The 17,256-nt window shown below is 49.0% G+C and overlaps 2 protein-coding genes across 6 annotated transcripts in view; one reads left to right on the forward strand and one right to left on the reverse strand.

The window, feature by feature from the left end:
* Nucleotides 1–13,608, forward strand: part of LOC119276717 (LEAF RUST 10 DISEASE-RESISTANCE LOCUS RECEPTOR-LIKE PROTEIN KINASE-like 1.4) — a 31,316-nt gene extending 17,708 nt beyond the window's left edge. The window contains exons 1-5 of one of the 5 annotated variants that reach the window (XM_037557851.1): nucleotides 2,264–3,220; nucleotides 11,487–11,519; nucleotides 11,955–12,242; nucleotides 12,350–12,800; nucleotides 12,912–13,608. In XM_037557851.1, the coding sequence (XP_037413748.1) occupies nucleotides 2,344–3,220; nucleotides 11,487–11,519; nucleotides 11,955–12,242; nucleotides 12,350–12,800; nucleotides 12,912–13,371 (2,109 nt within the window). In that variant the 5' untranslated portion in view covers nucleotides 2,264–2,343 and the 3' untranslated portion in view covers nucleotides 13,372–13,608. Of the gene's footprint in view, nucleotides 1–2,263; nucleotides 3,221–3,830; nucleotides 5,213–5,251; nucleotides 9,138–9,167; nucleotides 10,127–11,486; nucleotides 11,520–11,954; nucleotides 12,243–12,349; nucleotides 12,801–12,911 lie in introns of those variants that run through there. The other 4 variants (XM_037557852.1, XM_037557850.1, XM_037557854.1 and 1 more) reach the window with 4 other exon arrangements.
* A 148-nt stretch (nucleotides 13,609–13,756) lies between these two features.
* On the reverse strand, nucleotides 13,757–16,900 carry LOC119276718 (alpha/beta hydrolase domain-containing protein 17B-like). Its single transcript, XM_037557856.1, has 5 exons — nucleotides 16,325–16,900; nucleotides 15,322–15,358; nucleotides 14,987–15,223; nucleotides 14,867–14,914; nucleotides 13,757–14,552 (listed from the first exon to the last, which is right to left on the reverse strand). The coding sequence occupies exons 1-5, from the start codon at nucleotides 16,693–16,695 to the stop codon at nucleotides 14,157–14,159; spliced, it is 1,089 nt and encodes a 362-aa protein (XP_037413753.1). The 5' UTR covers nucleotides 16,696–16,900; the 3' UTR covers nucleotides 13,757–14,156.
* Nucleotides 16,901–17,256: the final 356 nt, after the last annotated feature.

Genomic DNA, 17,256 nt, shown 5'->3' on the forward strand with positions numbered 1-17,256 from the left:
TTGATCAATGCTGGAGTCACTTTGCAGATCGCCACTATTGCAGGCACCTCATGAATCTTCCTAGCACGTCCATGGGGTCGTTACTCTGACATCAACCACCACGCCCCACGTCGGAGGGATTGATCCCTAGACAGGTCTGCTCCATTGGATGGATCAAGCACGCGGTCGCACCATGGCAAAGTTGCGAGGACTTGATGGTAGCCACCACTTTAAGACGTTACTCAGGATCACAGCCGGATCCGTCCTTCGAGGCCAAATTAGGTCGCACGCCTCACTACCCGTGAGGATGGCCCACCACATTCTATGGCATCACCTGAGCCGAGCGTCAGGACGGGGTCCCCTGTTCCACGACCTTTGGGTAGCACGCCACCATGTCATGTGTGGTGTTGGCTCATATGCATGGCCTCATAGATCCTCGCGTCCTTGTTCCCGGTGGCGCACACCATCGTTGCTCCATCCCGAGTCATGTGTTGCGACAATGGCGACAAGTGCAACGACGGCTACCTGCTCATACTAGCATGAAGGGGCGTTGGACTTACCCTCGCCCGCCTACATCTACCTAGGGGTGGACACAAGCACGTCAAGGACATCGGGGACATGATCACCAATGATATGTTGGGCGGGGATCAGGTTTATGGTTTGTCTATAATGCAACACACGCATAATTATTGGTAGGAGGAGTGGCTCTCTTCCAGCGCAACCACTCCTCCCTCCAAACCAGTGGTAGGAGACGGACAAAAGTGGGGTTGCGCAAAGTCAGTGTACTTCCTTCAGCTCGGGAGAACGAAACGCGGTATTGTCGTCGCCGTCGCCATGGAAGAGGGGGGTGATCACCGTGGTTGTGGCGTCGTCCTTAGATCGAGTGGTCGTTTCATTCAATGAATGGAAGGGAAGCTCAACTGATAAAAATCTTACTCCGATGTAACAAACTCAAATTAATGAGGCCTCTGCCGATACACCCTTAAAAGTTTTCATGAATCTTAAAGCTACTTTAAAAAGCTAAGCTTATTAAGTTGATTTATTTGGATATAAAAAACTATATAATCCTTTTATATTAACTAGTAAAGATCCTGTGTGTTGCAATGGGGGAAGAAAATACCACACTTCTCTAACACAATAACTATGACTTAAGGCCTTTTGGGTACACATACTTTATTTCAACACATGGCATCCCATTGGTGTCGACACTTATCCTCCTTTTCACCCTCATTGATGATGGCCTCAATGCTCACACAATCACAACGCGCTTGAACATTGTCAATCCTAAGTCGTTTCTCTCGGCATAAGATGGGAAATTTGCTTTTTTTTCTTGTGAGGTTTCGGTGAGGTGTGCATGTGTGGTTACAGAAGATTTCTTTCGTCTCCAATTGTAATTTTGTTCTGGTGATTATATCAGTCCGGATCGACACCGATATGAAAGAAAGACGAATCATGCGCTATTGGTTAAGGTTGCGCCCTAAATTTTTTAAATGGCTAGCAGGTAAAATAACATCATATTCAGACTACATGTTTTTTTTAATCAAATTATACATATAACATGTTAAATTTACTGTTTAAAAGATATAGATATTTTTAGAAAGCATATGATGTTTATTGTTGGTTGGTTAACCCAATTATCAGGGAGTTTTCTGCAAAAGCAAATAAATCTGACTTAAACTAGTCTACGGATTAATTACCAAAAATATCGAGGTAGGGGGGGGGGGTCTGTAAAAACAAAAGTCTAATTGAAATTTGGACAACGGGTTGATTGGAAAATAGTATGACTGATCAAGAATAACTATTTCATTTCTTTATTAGTAGGTAATAGAGGGGGAGCCTTTTATTCTCTTCACCTTTAATATGCATCAAAATCCGTAAACTTTTTTAACGGTGTACCGAAGCAAAGTTCTGAAAACAAAATAATAAGGCAATCGAAATACGCCAATACCGTCCCAAAGTGCGCAGAAAAAAAGTAGCACACTCGTAGACGCTTGATGACGCGTTTTGAGTTGGTAGCAAAAATGTCTTGTGCACAAAGGCAGATAAAAATATCAGCTATTGATCGGGCTGGAGGTCAAGTCAACTAGTGAAGCCATGGCATGACGTAGGAGGCAGGAATCATGATCCATTTGGCTTTTCTGCCAACAGCAAAGTGACCCAAGACGAGGAGACCGACTTTGCTTCGGTCTTCCTCCAATCGAAAAGAAAAAAAAAAGCTCACCCTACCCCTAGTGGCACACCAACCAAGCAAAATTTCCACCAGGCACAGTCGTGCCCGCGATTTAAATACGGCGTCGCTCGCCAGAACCAGTGGCGTGCAGGACCGAGCAGAAAACAGCCAGATTCGTCTTCCTCCTCTCGCCAATGGCTCACCTACCACCACACTCGCTCTTCCTCCTCTTCCTCGCCGTCCATGTCTTCGTCGCCTCCCATGGCTCCCCTCTTCCTCCGTCTAATGCCTACAATGATTCCGTGTGCTCGGAGTCGATCAAGTGTGGCGGCGTTGACATCAAATATCCATTCCATCTGTCGAACGCGACTCAAGCAACACCCGATTACACATCCCAGTACGCATGCGGGTACACCGATTTGAAGATCTTCTGCCAAGTCGAGGGGAGAATCGAGACCCCAATCCTTCAACTCGGCCAAGACGAATTACACAACTACACAGTTCTGAACATCTTCTACGACAGCCGCACCATCATTCTCGGGGACACTGAAACCCTTGGCGGCGGCATGTGCCCCACAGTCACCCACAACGTGACATTCGGCAAGGAGTGGCTGAACTACACCGGCTTCTTGGAGGAGCTCACCTTCTTCTTCGGCTGCTACTCCACAGAGGGCGATCACCTGCCACCTGATTCTCCGCTAGAAAAGTTCCAGATCGACTGCAAAGGGTTCAATCCGCCTGCAGGCAGCGGAGACGGTGTTTCCTTCGTCTTCACCTCTGAGGAAGGCAACGTCTCTCGAGAGTACGAACTGGCTGAGTACTGCAGCCAGAAGGTCATCGTGCCGGTACTCGAGAAAAATGCTCGTAGAAGTGGTCCGCTCGTGTTGCCGAGGGATTACGGTGTCGTGCTTGAGCAAGGGTTCGAGTTGGAATGGAAGCAGGGCAAGGAGCAGCAATGCCAGCAGTGCGAGGAATCCCACAAGGGACGGTGCGCCTTCAACGAGAAGAAGGAATACCTTGCTTGCTTGTGCTCCGGCGGGATCTGCAAGAATACAAACCCTCCATCATCAGGTCAGTCCTTCACAACCGGCCCTTCAATTTTATTCACATCTGCAAACAAACGGCCGATAACAACGGTCTCAGCTTGCCAATTGCCATTTCGCCGGAAGACAAAACCACCCAATTCCGTCGTGTGAGCCCACACGCAAGTTCATCTAGAGTAGACAAGAACGATGAGTAATTTGACACATGCCGTTTTTGTGCTTTCTTATCTGGAGCAGTGGCTTGTCGATCTGCAACTCGTTAATAACCTCCTGTCCTGCCCCTCTCCGGTGTGTGTGCAGGCGCGGTACTGCCGCTGGCCCGTTGCAAACGCCAGCCTGATTTAATCGGAAATTCATTTCAGTTTCAGTTTCAGTTTCAGGGGCGCTTGTGCCTGAAAAACGAACGAAACCAAGAGCGCGTCCGACCATTTCGAAAAAAGAATAGCGCGTGGGGTAGGGCAGAAGCGGTAATAATATTCGTTCCCCATTTCGTCAGTCGTCAGTCGACAAGGATGGTTCCCGACCTTTTCCACAACCCATGTTCCCCACTTTGCATCGAAGCGCGCCAGCTCCTGACTGTGGGGTTCATTATCATCAGGCGGACCGCTGCCTCGCGTTCGAGAAGCTCTTCTGGAGCTTTTCTTCTTTTCTTCTCTGTGCTTCCGGGGCTGGACCGAACGCATATCCTCAGCAGGTCTTCTGAAGAGAGTTGACGGGTTCCTGGTTCTTTCTGTAGCTGGGAGGGATCCAGCTTGGGTTACCACCAACACCAAGTGCACTGTTTTTACAGAGACTATTAAGAGAAGTTAGCGAGCGATTCCCAAATTAAAAACCTGCCGTGGGAGACAAAAGTAAAGTAGATATCGGCGACTAGCTAGAACTAGAAGCCTTTCTTCCACGCGGCTGAGCCAATAAAGTATACCACACTAGTCTCCACGGAACAACGACGGGAGGTACCAGTACAGCAGACGACTTGCGTGGCACCCTCGCGTTATGTATGCGAGACACCGGACTGGTCAAAGGTTGCCAGCCGCCGGAGAAACTCGCAAGGCCTTCACCACTTATAAACGGAGGCGGGCAGCGCCAAGAAACAAACGACCCAGTGCATCCACCAAACCAAGGGGAGGGAAAAAGTGACCCTCGTTCGCCTAACTCCATTAGCCCATAGCCATGCCTCTCTTGATATGCCACCGGCTGCTGCTGGTTCTCCTCCTCTGGGTCGCCGCCTCCCATGGCGATTCATCTGATGATGGTACTTACGACACCTCCATGTGCCTGAATCAAAATTACACCTGCGGAGGCGTGAACATCACCTACCCGTTCTATCTCGCCGGGGAGACAAAAGATGTCAAGGGCAACGCCAACTCCTACTGTGGCTACCCTGGCCTGGGGATCCTCTGCGACGACGAGAAGCCCATCCTGCAGCTCAACGGCGCCGCCAACTACACGGTGACGAGCTTCGACGACGCGCTCGCAACGCTCTCTCTAGCCGATCCGGAAGTCGAAGACGGCAAGCCCTGCCCGAGACCAAGAATCAACCGCAACATCACTTTTCAAGAGGGATCGCTGCTGTTCTTTCCTGACAGCGCGGTCGATTACCTTATCTTCTTCATCGGCTGCAACTTCAACTTTACCTTCTACAAACCGACTAGCATCTACCCGATCAGCTGCGAAAGCTTTGACGATGGTCCTGGTCCTGGGCTATCGTTTGTGCTTCCGGATGATGCAGTGCCCGCCGGCAACTGGGTGCAAGCGTGCAACCAAGTCATACAATTGCCTGTGCACAAATACGGCGAGATCAACCTTACTGACCCTGGATGGACAAACGGGAGTAGATATGCCAGTGTTCTTCGTCAGGAATTCCAGCTGGGATGGAACGAGAGCGCGAAGCCCCCAGCATGTACCCAGTGCGAGGGATCCAATTCCAGGGCAAGGTGCGGTTACAGCCGGACAGGGGATTTCATCGGCTGCTTGTGCCCTGACGGCCGAGTACACTCCGATAATAATTGCAATAAAGCCCGTAAGTTCTCTGAATCTGAAGCTTTTTCTTTGCAGAAGTTGCGTGTTTCTAGCCTGCCCTGCCCTGCCTCGGTTTCAAAAAAATAAAAAAAAAACGTATCCTTAATTTACACCGCCTCTTGGAGAAATACCTCACACACATGCTTTCTCACCAACTAGAGGGTCGAGTGCAGGGCCTAAACATTTCTTATCGCTGTAAACAAAGCCTATCAGACCACATAAATCTAAGCCTTCAGTTCCGTCAGTTTGACTTCCAGGTGTGAGAGAGCCTGCAACCCTTTTTTTGGCGGGGGCGAGAGAGCCTGCAACTTACACCAACTTGTACTGTTGCATATACTAGATGTTGAGTTTTTTTTTCCTGTGGCATGGTAATGGTTCGGGTTAATAGTACATGAACGGAAGCCCAGCCAATTCTAACTCGTAGACGAGACCAATTCCCGCTCCGATTTGGACGTGATTGCTTCATGTGAAGTAAACACGTTCTATTTTACTCTTCTTGTATCTGGCGGGGAACACATTTCTACTACTCGAATGACATGTATAGGATTGTGCGCATGTTTTCCACGGGTGTTGTCGGAAAATTAGACGCCATCTTAACCATTCCGCGGACATGCCTTTGTTTTCTCTTCGGATATGAAATTTCTTAGCCGCTGCTGAAATTTGTCTTGGTCCACCGAGGACCTTTTTTTTGCGACCGAGTAGTTGGCCAACTAGAATCCTGAGAAATCCATGACACCTCCACAATATCTCCATCTTCTTCGTCTCATCCAGTTCCGACTTTAGCGGTGATGATACATCTGGTTGCAGAGCCATGCGGCTCTAGGACTGGATGCGACGCGTGGGCACGTCGCAAGTGGTGAGGTATGAGGAGAAAGTGAGGTGGGCTTCAATGAGGAGGTTAAACAGGAGTAGGGGCTCCTCGGTGAGGGCGTGGGAGAGAGGAGAAGGAGTTGCGACCAGTGTCAGAGCTTCATGAGGGCCATACAAGGCCCCCCCTCCCACCCAAGAAATGGGCCCAAGCTCCGCAACTAGGTATGACATGTTGCTTGGTGGGAAGTCGTTCCTTTCAATGTGTACCTTAATTTGGCGGCTAACATGTGGGCCAACTTGCTATCATACCAGCATGTCAACCACTAAAGTCAAGGTGTATCCCAATGGGAAGGGGGGGCGAGATTCGGCTTGGACTATGATTATGGTTTATATCTCATGGTTGTGGTTGATTTATCAGGTCATTTAGTGGTGAAGAAATTTGGCATTGACGGATCAAAATTAGGCCCATCTCGACGAGCCAATTTGTGGTAATAATGTTTGACCTATCTCAAACCTCAAACTTCTATTGAAGTCACCACTAACCGCCGAATTTTCCGCCCATTAGTGGTGTTCTTGCCACTGATGGCTCATTGGTTGCCGGTCACAAATTTTCGGCTACTAATGGTTGCTTTTGTAGTAGTGACTCTTCACTAATGCAAGCATGCAGCCAAACCAGTTGTCATCTCTTTAGGACATGGATCACTAGATAGGCAACCAACCACTAGACCTAGTGGGCACTGGACTTGGCTTGGCTCCATGAGGCCTGGGTGCAACGATTTTCCAAGAAGCATCATGGGTTTTGGCGGCGGATATCCGAAAAGACCATGACACTGAAGTGGTGCCACCACCTAATTTGGCGAGTCGGGCTAGGGTTTTCAGACAGGTTCGAGGAAGAAAGACCAAAATGATGTCTCCAATGAAGGACTTGATGTCCGCAAGCACCACTGTCATCAAAGTCCGTCGTCAAGACGCGCTTTCGCTTAGTCCACAACTTTCCACGCGTAGTAGCTGAATTACATCCGTTTTTGCAGAACCACCATCCTAGAGATCACCATGGGTCAGACCCAAAAAAGCTCTAGATTATACCTATCGGCCCATCCATCTTCTTCCATCAACTCGCCCACCTTACAGCCAAGAAGAACGACATCGTCCGTGAGCACCACCTACCAAGCGGAATATGACAATCATCAACCGCCAGATGAGGGTACCACCCCGGCTATTGTACCATCGTCGTCGTCGGTAAGCCACCACAGTGGAGGGGGGGGGGGGCGATGAGAGCCCCACCGATGTCATCCACCATAAGTGAGTATTTGACAGAAACGGAACTATCACAATTGGGGTTCGCGTCCCACAAAACTACAACTTCCAAAATTTTGACAAACTACCACTTTTTTGTAATTCGTCCCTAAAAACTATAACTTTCGGTTGATGACCGTTTTAGCTGATTTAAACACGTTTATGACAAGTGGGACCATAAGTCCAAAGACTGGGACATCTCCCGGCAATGGCCGAGGTGCTTGGATGCGACATAAATACAACACAACGGGAGATCAGGGATAGCTTGTGTCATCGCCATTTACCGCGAGGCTTGGGGAGGTGGCTAGGGTTGAAAGAAAGAGTAGAGGCGACTAGCACTTGTCGGTTATACCGAATCAATTCAAAAGTCTATTGAAGGTTTCACTTTGGAAGTTTATTAGAACCATTTGAGATTTTTCTTGTGTCTTGAATGGTTTATGGATCATTTGAATTTTGAAGATTTTCGTAATCATCAGCGTTGCATTGCGTGTGAGAAGAGAAAATGGAAAGGTCAGGGGAACGGTTGGGATGTCCACGTGGCCCAAGAGAGTGTGCACACCCACCATCATAGACGTGCAGGTGCAGAATCGTCCCGAAAGGCAACCAAATCTTTCTAGATAAAACGCCAAATTTTATGATAATATATAGACCACGAGCGTACTCCACAGGTGCGGCAACAAAAAAAAACCCACTGTCGAGTCGCGACTCAGCTACGGGGAGGAGACTTTACACAGCTGCGGCAAAGCTGGCGCGTCGCAACTGCCACACAGGCGTCCCATCAACTGTCACGGTGCCGTACGTCCTGCACTGCCCACCCAACCGGCCAACCCCCTCACCCGAACCCCGCCATGCTCAGCGCACGGCTTATAACCAGGAGGCAGGCAACCAACCGCGCAGAAACCGGCCTAGCTCGAGCCAACCAGCCATGCCTCCCCTCTACCGCCACCATCACGGCCATGTCATCGTCCTGCTCGTCGTCCTCTTCGCTGCCGCTTCCCATGGCGCTCCAGCCGGTGGCGCTTACGACGGCCCGACGTGCCAGTTCGAGCCTTCCAGCTGCGGCGATCTCACTGTCCGGTACCCGTTCCGTCTTTACAACGGGACAGAGAACGCACTGGCGGCGTACGGCGAACCGCAGTCGTCGTACTGCGGCTACCCCGGCCTGGGCATCGTCTGCTACGACGACAAGCCCACCCTCCTCCTCGGGGGCCACGACTACACGGTCTCGGGCATCAACTACACCAGCCTCACCGTGTCCCTCGCCGATGCCGATGCCCTCGGCGACGACACCTGCCCCATGATCGATCACAACGTCACCGTCCCGAAGCAGTTCCATCTGCCCACCTCCACCGTCGCCTACCTCTTCTTCTTCCTCAACTGCACCTTCCTGCCGGACGCCGATGTCATTCCCAGGCCATTGCGCAAGCCGCCGAGCATCAAGCCGGTCACCTGCAGGGGCTCCGGAGAAGAGCCCGCCATGTCCTTCGTGCTGCCGGAGCGCGAGATCCCTCCCAAGGACTGGTGGCAGGCGTGCCGGTCAGTCTACGCAGCCCCGGTGCTCAAGGACGCCCTCCCGGCCGACGCCACGGACCCCGGATGGAGGGAAGACGGGTACGCGAAGGCTCTCCGCGGCGGGTTCCAGGTGGGCTGGGACCGGAGCTCCGGCCCGTGCGGCCAGTGCGAGCAATCCGGCGGCAGGTGCGGCTACAACCGCACCGCCGGGTTCCTGGGCTGCTTCTGCGCCGACGCCGATGGCGCCCTGGTAGCGGGCAACGCCGCCGGCTGCAGCAAGATATCTGACACCACAGCGCCATTGCCCGGTAAGCCCACCGTTCACATCAAACTGCTGCAGCACTTCTGTGACTGCCCGTCCTTCACTCGCAACCAACAATCCGGACACTCTGGGTAGCTTCTCTTGGCAGTCACTAGTAGTAATTTGCATGCCATAATTGAAGTCATCATAGGCTCATGGTACTCGCTAGCTTCATCCACACTCATAACCTGACGGATGCATAGGCCGCCTGACCAACTTAGAATTTTCAGCGTGTGTTTTCCAAAAAGAAAGAGAAATATCAGCGTGTGAAAGGAACCAAAGCTCTCCCTCGAAAAAGAAAGGAAATGAAGCTTAAATCGCGTCAGTACCATTCGTCCTCCCATACCTTCTTTTCCATCCGACAACGATGCCTCCGATTTCCTTTCCCATGGCCCAACCGTCATTGCGTCGAGAGGAGTTCAAAACTGCGACACTTATTACGGATCGAATTCATGGCCCGTCTGCTGTCTTAGCTGCTGCAGCAGCTTCCCGGCAAGAGCTTAACCAGCGAATTAATGGTTCGTTAGGTGATCGGTCGCGAAGTTGATGTGCACTAGGCCTTGCCCTGTTTACTTGAAAGGTCGACATCCTTTCACACTTTGTAACAGAAGAAGAGAGGCACATTCATTCGACCGCTGGTCGTTGTTGCCCAGCATCGCTGGTGTTCACACCGCATGATCGCCATAGGGCAGGTGAAGCAACCTGAGATCTGGGCCGCCTCCAAAATCTGTGCAAATCTTCTATCATATGACTACAAAAGCGCTACTTTGGACCGTCAACATCTGATTTGAACAATCCGGGGGCGTGTTATTCAGCTTTTTATCTTTTGACCTAACCTAGACCGGTTCAGATGGTGTCAGTTGGTGGCTCAAAATTTGAGCCCTTTCTGTTTTGTGGGGAATAATTTGAGCCCTAGTGCAAAACAAACTCTAACTATGAAAACCAAGACTTTCCAGACCATTAGCCTTTGATCTGAATGCTCTTTCAGATGTCATGGTCAGATAATATTTTCATTTTTACGAGGGAAATCTTTTCAGTGTTTCAGCTGTCTTGATCATGTGGTTTTCCCTGCCTTTATGACTTCTTCAAATTTCTTTTCTGATGCCGATGCCCTACCTAAAGTTATCTGTCATGTTCCTAAAATACTAATATCTGACATGCCTATATATATGTTAACTGCGACTTGAAGTACTAAGCCCTCGCAAAATGCTTTGCTATAACTTTATCTGAAGTCCTAGTATTGTCGTCTTATCATCATGATGCACAATTTCTTGAAAACGAAATGTTAATTCTTCAACAAAACTATGAAAAGATGAATGAAAAGATCTTGCGTCTGCTTTTGTCTTTTAACCTAACCTAGACAAGTTCAGATGGTGTAAAGTTGGTGGCACAAAGTTTAGCCCCTCTCTCTTTCGTGGGGAATAAATTGACCCCTAATGCAAAAACATTGAAGTTCATTGTTAAGTATAAAATCAAGACTTTCAAGACCATTATTCTTTGAATGCTTTTCCAAACGCTATAACATCAATTGTCAGATGTTCGTTTCATTATTTCAGCTGTCTTGAGCATATATTTTTGCCTGCCTTTATGACATCTTCAGATTTCTCTCCTGATGCCTATGCCCTGCCTATTGTTATCTGTCATGTTCCCTTAAAAACCTATCAGTCATCTCATAACTTTATCCAAAGTCCTAGTCCCTCCGTTTCTAAATATAAGCCCTTTTAGAGATTTCAATACGGACTTCATATGGATGTATATAGACATATCATAGAGTGTAGAATCACTCATTTTGCTCCGTATATAGTCTATATTGAAATCTCTAAAAGGTCTTATATTCAGGAATTGAGGGAGTAGTATTTTCGTCTCACTGTCATGATGCACCTTGTTTTAAAAACTAAATGTTAATTCTTCAATGAAACTAAGAAAAGATTAATAAAAAGATCCCGCAGTACTCTTTTATTGCAAGATTTGGATTTTAAAAAATGCAGGTCGTTATTCATAGATAGTGAAAATCTATAAATCAATCATTTCGATTATGGCCAAGGTTTCCAAGATTAAAAAGAATAACAGGTGTGACTTCTTTTTTTACGATGCAAGACAGGCATTCTGTCGATTTCATTAAGATAGGGAAAAAAAGAGAAAAACAGAGTGTTGTCAAGGGCTCCAGGCCAGTTCCCCATGCTGCGTCTTTGTGTCGTACCGGCAGCAGATGCAGAATCTTCTCAGATATTAGTTAGATTTCAACAAATAATCTGAATCAGTATTCAAAAAATAATCAATTGACGATTAATTATCCCTGTAAATCTCCATAGACTTTATTTCTAACTTTTTGTGTGCTTGTTAATCTTTCTTGCAGGATCGAAGAGCAGAAATAAGATGGTTATACCAGGTATACATATTTCCCGTGTCACGTACCAATACACATGCAGTTAATTTCTTGCCTACTATATTCAGATGCGTCGCACAAGACCATTTTGAGCTACATCATCAGTTACGACTGATCTGTAATTCATTATATGTGATATATGAACTCTTGCGCTTGCTGCTGATGCCTGTATTTAAACTGCACTCTTTGATTTAGCTGCTAAAATATACCAATAAAATTGCTCTTTTCACCACTTCAATCCTCAACCTATGCTCCCCGCAAAAATAAAAAGGAAAAAAAACTCAAACTATGCAATGTTTACAGTTCACCAAATATTATACTAGAAGAAACTAGGGAGATGGAAAAAAAAATCAGAAAGTTTGGTGATTCACATTTTTTTGGTACGACTCACCTGCAGCCCCTGTCATTAATATGTTTGATCTTCATTCGCTATTCTAGGTGTAGTGGCCGGTGTTGCCGCAGGCTTGCTTGCTCTTGCCGTGATAGCTTTTTTGTTCATTCGCAAGAGAAGGCAGAGGAAGGTTGTGAACTCGTCGTCGAAGCTCCTCAAGTACAGGTACAGCGGCTCCGGCGGGACCCCGACGCGCTCCAGGGGCGGCGACATGGAGTCCGGCAGCAGCCAGGACATGGGCAACCGGTTCAGCTACGAGGAGCTCGAGGAGGCCACCGATTCCTTCAACGAGAACAGAGAGCTCGGCGACGGCGGCTTTGGCACCGTCTACAAAGGTACTACAACACGTGAAATGCACTTCTGCAACAATCTACTGTAGCTCCGTCGGTGGAGACCTGAACTTGACAATGGGTTACCTCTCTCTGACTTTGATCCGTCGCAGGGTACCTTGGGGACGGGCGGGTGGTGGCGGTGAAGCGGCTGTACAACAACAGCTACCGGCGCGTGGAGCAGTTCGTGAACGAGGCGGCGATCCTGGCCCGGCTGCGGCACCCGAACCTGGTCATGTTCTACGGCTGCACCTCCAAGGAGAGCCGCGAGCTGCTCCTGGTCTACGAGTTCGTCCAGAACGGGACGGTGGCCGACCACCTGCACGGGCCCCGCGCGGCGGAGCGCGCCCTGCCGTGGCCGCTCCGCCTCAGCATCGCCGTGGAGTCCGCGGCGGCGCTGACCTACCTCCACGCCATTGAGCCGCCCATCGTGCACCGCGACGTCAAGACAAACAACATCCTCCTGGACACCGACTTCCACGTCAAGGTCGCCGACTTCGGCCTCTCCCGCCTCTTCCCGCTCGACGCCACGCACGTCTCCACCGCCCCCCAGGGCACCCCAGGGTACGCACCCGTGCATGTCACTCACTCCGGTCGATGGCATATAGTACTGTTGTGGAAACGCAGGAGCAATGTAACCAACCGTTGTGTTTGATTGTTGCGAATGAATGGCAGGTACGTGGACCCGGAGTACCACCAGTGCTACCAGCTGACGGACAAGAGCGACGTGTACAGCTTCGGCGTGGTGCTGGTGGAGCTCATCTCGTCCAAGCCCGCCGTGGACATCACCCGGCAGAGGAACGAGATCAACCTGGCCGGCATGGCCATCAGCAAGATCCAGAAGTGCCGGCTGGAGGAGCTGGTGGACGTGGAGCTGGGATACGAGTCGGACCCGGCGGCGAGGAAGATGATGACCATGGTGGCGGAGCTGGCGTTCCGGTGCCTGCAGCAGAACGGCGAGATGCGCCCGCCGATAAGGGAGGTGCTGGACGTGCTCAGGGCCATCCAGGATGAGTGCCTGGGTCACAAAGACGGTGGAGGCAAAGGCAAGAAGGACTTTGCCGAGCCCATCTCCCCCAACACGGTGCACGCTCCCTGGGACAGCAGGACCACCACCCCTAACACCAGCCAGTAGTAGATTAGATCAGTGTTTGCGGCCGGCCGAGTTTTATTTCATCGCTGTTGAGAGATTTGCTTGCCGTGTATGATGAGCGATCCGACGATTCTTTTTTGTCCCTTCCAGGTGATGTAAATATGTGTTTGGTTTTTTAAACTGCCACAGTAGAGACAGTACTGTACATAGTGCATACGTACATTGGAGTGGAGTGCTGAACTGGGTATATGATACATATGATTACATAGGTTTTTACCATATTGTGTTCTCCTGATCCTGAGTTCTCTCTATTCTGCAGCCCCAACAGTCAGATTCTAAGTAACATACAGTAGTACACAAATGAAGGTGCAGAAAGACGCAACGAATGGAAAGTTCCTTTTAAGCCACAAAACATATAAACACTATATTTGCATATCCAGACTAGAATATGTTGCTTCTTGTGATTGCTCCAAGACTTTAGACCGCGCCACAAAGTGGCCGCAAATGTTCTATCCTTGTCCCTCGTGATTACAGACAATAACACGGTACACTTTTACATGATGGAAATCCTAACGCCACCGGGGGTTGCAATACAGGTTAATTAACCGAGAAAGTTACCATGTTGAGACGTACCCTCTTTGATAAATAACAGCTTATTCACCAGCATCCTGATTCTTCTTCTCCCACATTTAAACACAGCTATTATCCCCTCTACCGCAGGAACTGTTGCCGTTGTTCCTCGCTATACACTATGACACAGTTGCTTGATTCCCATTCCATGGTGCTCAGAAACTACTCCATGAACTGTGCAGACGTCATACCATAGATCACCAAACCAAGCATCTTCTCCTCCTAAACTTGTCAACGTCATCTGAGCTCATTCGTGGCTTTTCAGGAACATCCACTGTTTTGGATTTCCCAACTCTACTATCTAAGCTCTTCCGCGAGATCTGCCGGCACTTTGCAGCTTCTTGGGTTTTGTCCGAGGATACAGATTCTGTGTCTTTACGAGTGTCTTCAGTTGCTGGTAACTCTTTCAAGTCAGGTTTTGTAGACTTTTTGCCAAGGCTCGACACAAACTTCTTCAAGTGCCTGATGTAGTCAGGATACAGCTCAAGGTTGCAGTGCCCACCGCCACTTAGCCACAGAGGTGAATGTTTCACCTTGCAAAGCTCCCATAGCTGCTTTCCGTGGGACCAATCAACTACGTCGTCTGACGTGCCCTGGCATAAGTATTATAACTGTTTCAGTTATGACTACTGAATAACTAAAATTCTGATATAAAAACTGTGGTGATACATGTTATATCACCCCAGCAACTTCAACATCTGATTGTTCATTTGGTTCATTTTTGTGTAATTTTTACATACTTGGCTTGGTGAGCATTTAAAAATGAATCATTTATATTCAGCTTCTCAATGTAGTGGTATCACAAATCCAAAACAAATCCCACTATCCCACCAGAGAGGTAATGCAAGACAGCAAGAGGCAGATAGTATTGAAAAAGAAGAGGGTAGGGTAAACTAATAGAACTTACATGAATGACAAGAACTGGACAATTTACCAAGCTGATCTTGTCAACATTCTACAAAATGGAGGGAAAATATATCAGCTATTTATCACCAACTCTGATGAGGAGGGTGCAAATCGAATTTACCTTGTAAATGTCAAACCAAAAAGTTTTCTTGACTGGATATAGTACTCTCAGTCCAGATAAAATGGGACTGTGCAGAACCACAGCTCGCAAGTTTGGCAACCGTGAAGCAAGATCAATGGTTGGACCACTTCCAACAGATTGGCCATACAAAATTATATCCTCATCTGGCACACCATATTTTTCCTTGAGGCAGTTATATGCTGCTTCAATGTCTGCATATGTATTATACTCAGTGGGCTGTTCAATGGAAGAATAAATTGTCCATTAAAATATGCTTGCATACAAGATTAGCATTGCCACGTAAGTTAAAGATGAAGCAGAAAACACAAACATACCTTCCCTGTAGACCTCCCATAACCAGCATAATCATACCTGCAACACGTAGGGGGGTCTATTAAGATGGATGTCAGGGGGGAAACATACTCTTCTGTAGGGTACTAACTTTGAGCATAAATCAAGCGTGTGTGTGGGTGGTGTGGGGGGAGGGTCTTGGGATCCATGTCTGCTTAATTCCAATCATCTGGCACATTGGTGATCCACTAGACAGACCCACTAATTATGCCTCGAAATACAACATACCATCTCCTCATCATTCGAAAAGTTTCTTGTGTCAGATCCAAGCTACCTCCACAAAATACATTATCTTATTTCTTTAGCACCCCCACAATGTCGGGTACAGTACCATGGCCCCATTGTTACCGTATAACGGTATAACTAACAAGAGATAGCCTGGAACTGGAACTATTAAACTCAAGTCACAGAGTTTCTGCTGTAGCATATACAGCACACTACTAGGCAACCGCCTGTTTTCTGAAATCCATCTAATTTTAGAAATGAGGTCGAGATTTTCTAAACTAATGGACTGATACGGTGTGTCCCTTAACACCAAAAGCAAGAACCAAATATACATTGAGGGTCTCGCCGTGTTGGACAGCAATACAAAGATAATTTTCATGGCTGGACAGATTAAATAGTGCTAAGCAGGAACCAACAAATACAGATGAATTTCATCCGCACTAATACTAGTAACTAGTTTTGTTTTCCTTATCTTGTGTGCAATTCGAAAATTTGAGTCTAAAAGGATCTGCAGCAGTGAAGTAGCACCAAAATAAGATGATCTTACCCCGAAATAATATAGAAAACCCCCTTTTGCAAAATTACAGCAACCAATCAGAAATAGGCACACCGAATCTAACACTAATAAATGCACACCACATATCCATTTACTACCCAGTACGCACCTTTCCTAATCGTCTCCCGGAAGTTTCCCCTAACGGAAACTTCTCAGCCGCAAGCAAGTCCGGCTTCGAAAGTGAGGCGGGGGGAGGGGAGCATTACCCGAAAATGTTGACGCGGAGGCGGCGGCTGAGCTCGACGAAGAGGCCGTACATCTGGCCGAGGTCGGCAGCGTTGCCGTGGGAGTAGAGCAGCGTGGCGGAGGCCCGCGCGTGGCGCACGTAGACGGCCACGATCTCGTTCCCGCGGCGCGTGCGGAGGCGCACCACCTCCGTGGCGTCCTCCTCCTCGGCGGCGGCGGCGCCGGAGGAGGAGTCCCCGCCGCCGTCTCGCCTCCGGCGGCGCGCGGGGGGCCGAGAGATCTCGGGGATGAGGAGGCGGCCGGTGGCCGCGTCGGCGACGACCGTGTAGGAGGGCGGCGTGGGCGGGAAGAAGGCGAAGCGCGCGGCGATGGTGGAGGTCACCCCGCCCATGTCGGCGGACTCCCGGAGGGGCGGTGGGGTCAGCTGCGCCGCCGCCTCGGGGGGAGCGGCGGCATGCGAGGTGGGAGAGGGTTTGGATCGGAGGGTTTGGTGGAGGTGGTGGTGGCCTGGTGGGAGCAGAGAGGAGGGGAGGGAGGTGGGAGCTCACTCGCTGGAGCGAACTTTTCGTGGCGAGTGTGCTTAATTCTAGTGTTGGATTTAGCTCGGGGTTTCCTTTAGATTTAGCGAAAGGAGCGAAGCGGTTGGACTCACCCGGACTACCGGAATGTGGCGGATCGGCTGAGGCCGCCGGCTGCCGTGGCCAATTCTGCGGTCGTCGTCCTAGTAGACTAGTCGGTCTATGGTGGATTGGTGGGTGGCCAACCAGTGAAAGATTTCTCCCTTCTTTCTCTTTTACTAATCAAAATGGATTTGCCTCAACAAAAAAACTAATTAAAATGGATCATCACAGTTGTAAATGGATGGCTAGAGATGGTTTAGGTTAGGCGAAGAGAACTAGGAGTCCAGCTATGTACTATGGAGTATGTGGAAGGAGAGAACGTGGCGAGGTTG

This window comes from Triticum dicoccoides, chromosome 3B, assembly GCF_002162155.2.
Source record: "Triticum dicoccoides isolate Atlit2015 ecotype Zavitan chromosome 3B, WEW_v2.0, whole genome shotgun sequence".
Taxonomy (NCBI): Eukaryota; Viridiplantae; Streptophyta; class Magnoliopsida; order Poales; family Poaceae; genus Triticum; species Triticum dicoccoides.

Bases quoted from the DNA above. Each gene is read 5' to 3' on its own strand.
- LOC119276718 (XM_037557856.1), bottom strand. From the start codon at position 16,695: ATGGGCGGGGTGACCTCCACCATCGCCGCGCGCTTCGCCTTCTTCCCG. The intron at 15,224-15,321 runs GTATGTTTGTGT...TCCATTGAACAG, and splicing joins ATGGGAGGTCTACAGGGAAG to CCCACTGAGTATAATACATA. The intron at 14,553-14,866 runs GTAAGTTCTATT...TACTTATGCCAG, and splicing joins GTCCAGTTCTTGTCATTCAT to GGCACGTCAGACGACGTAGT.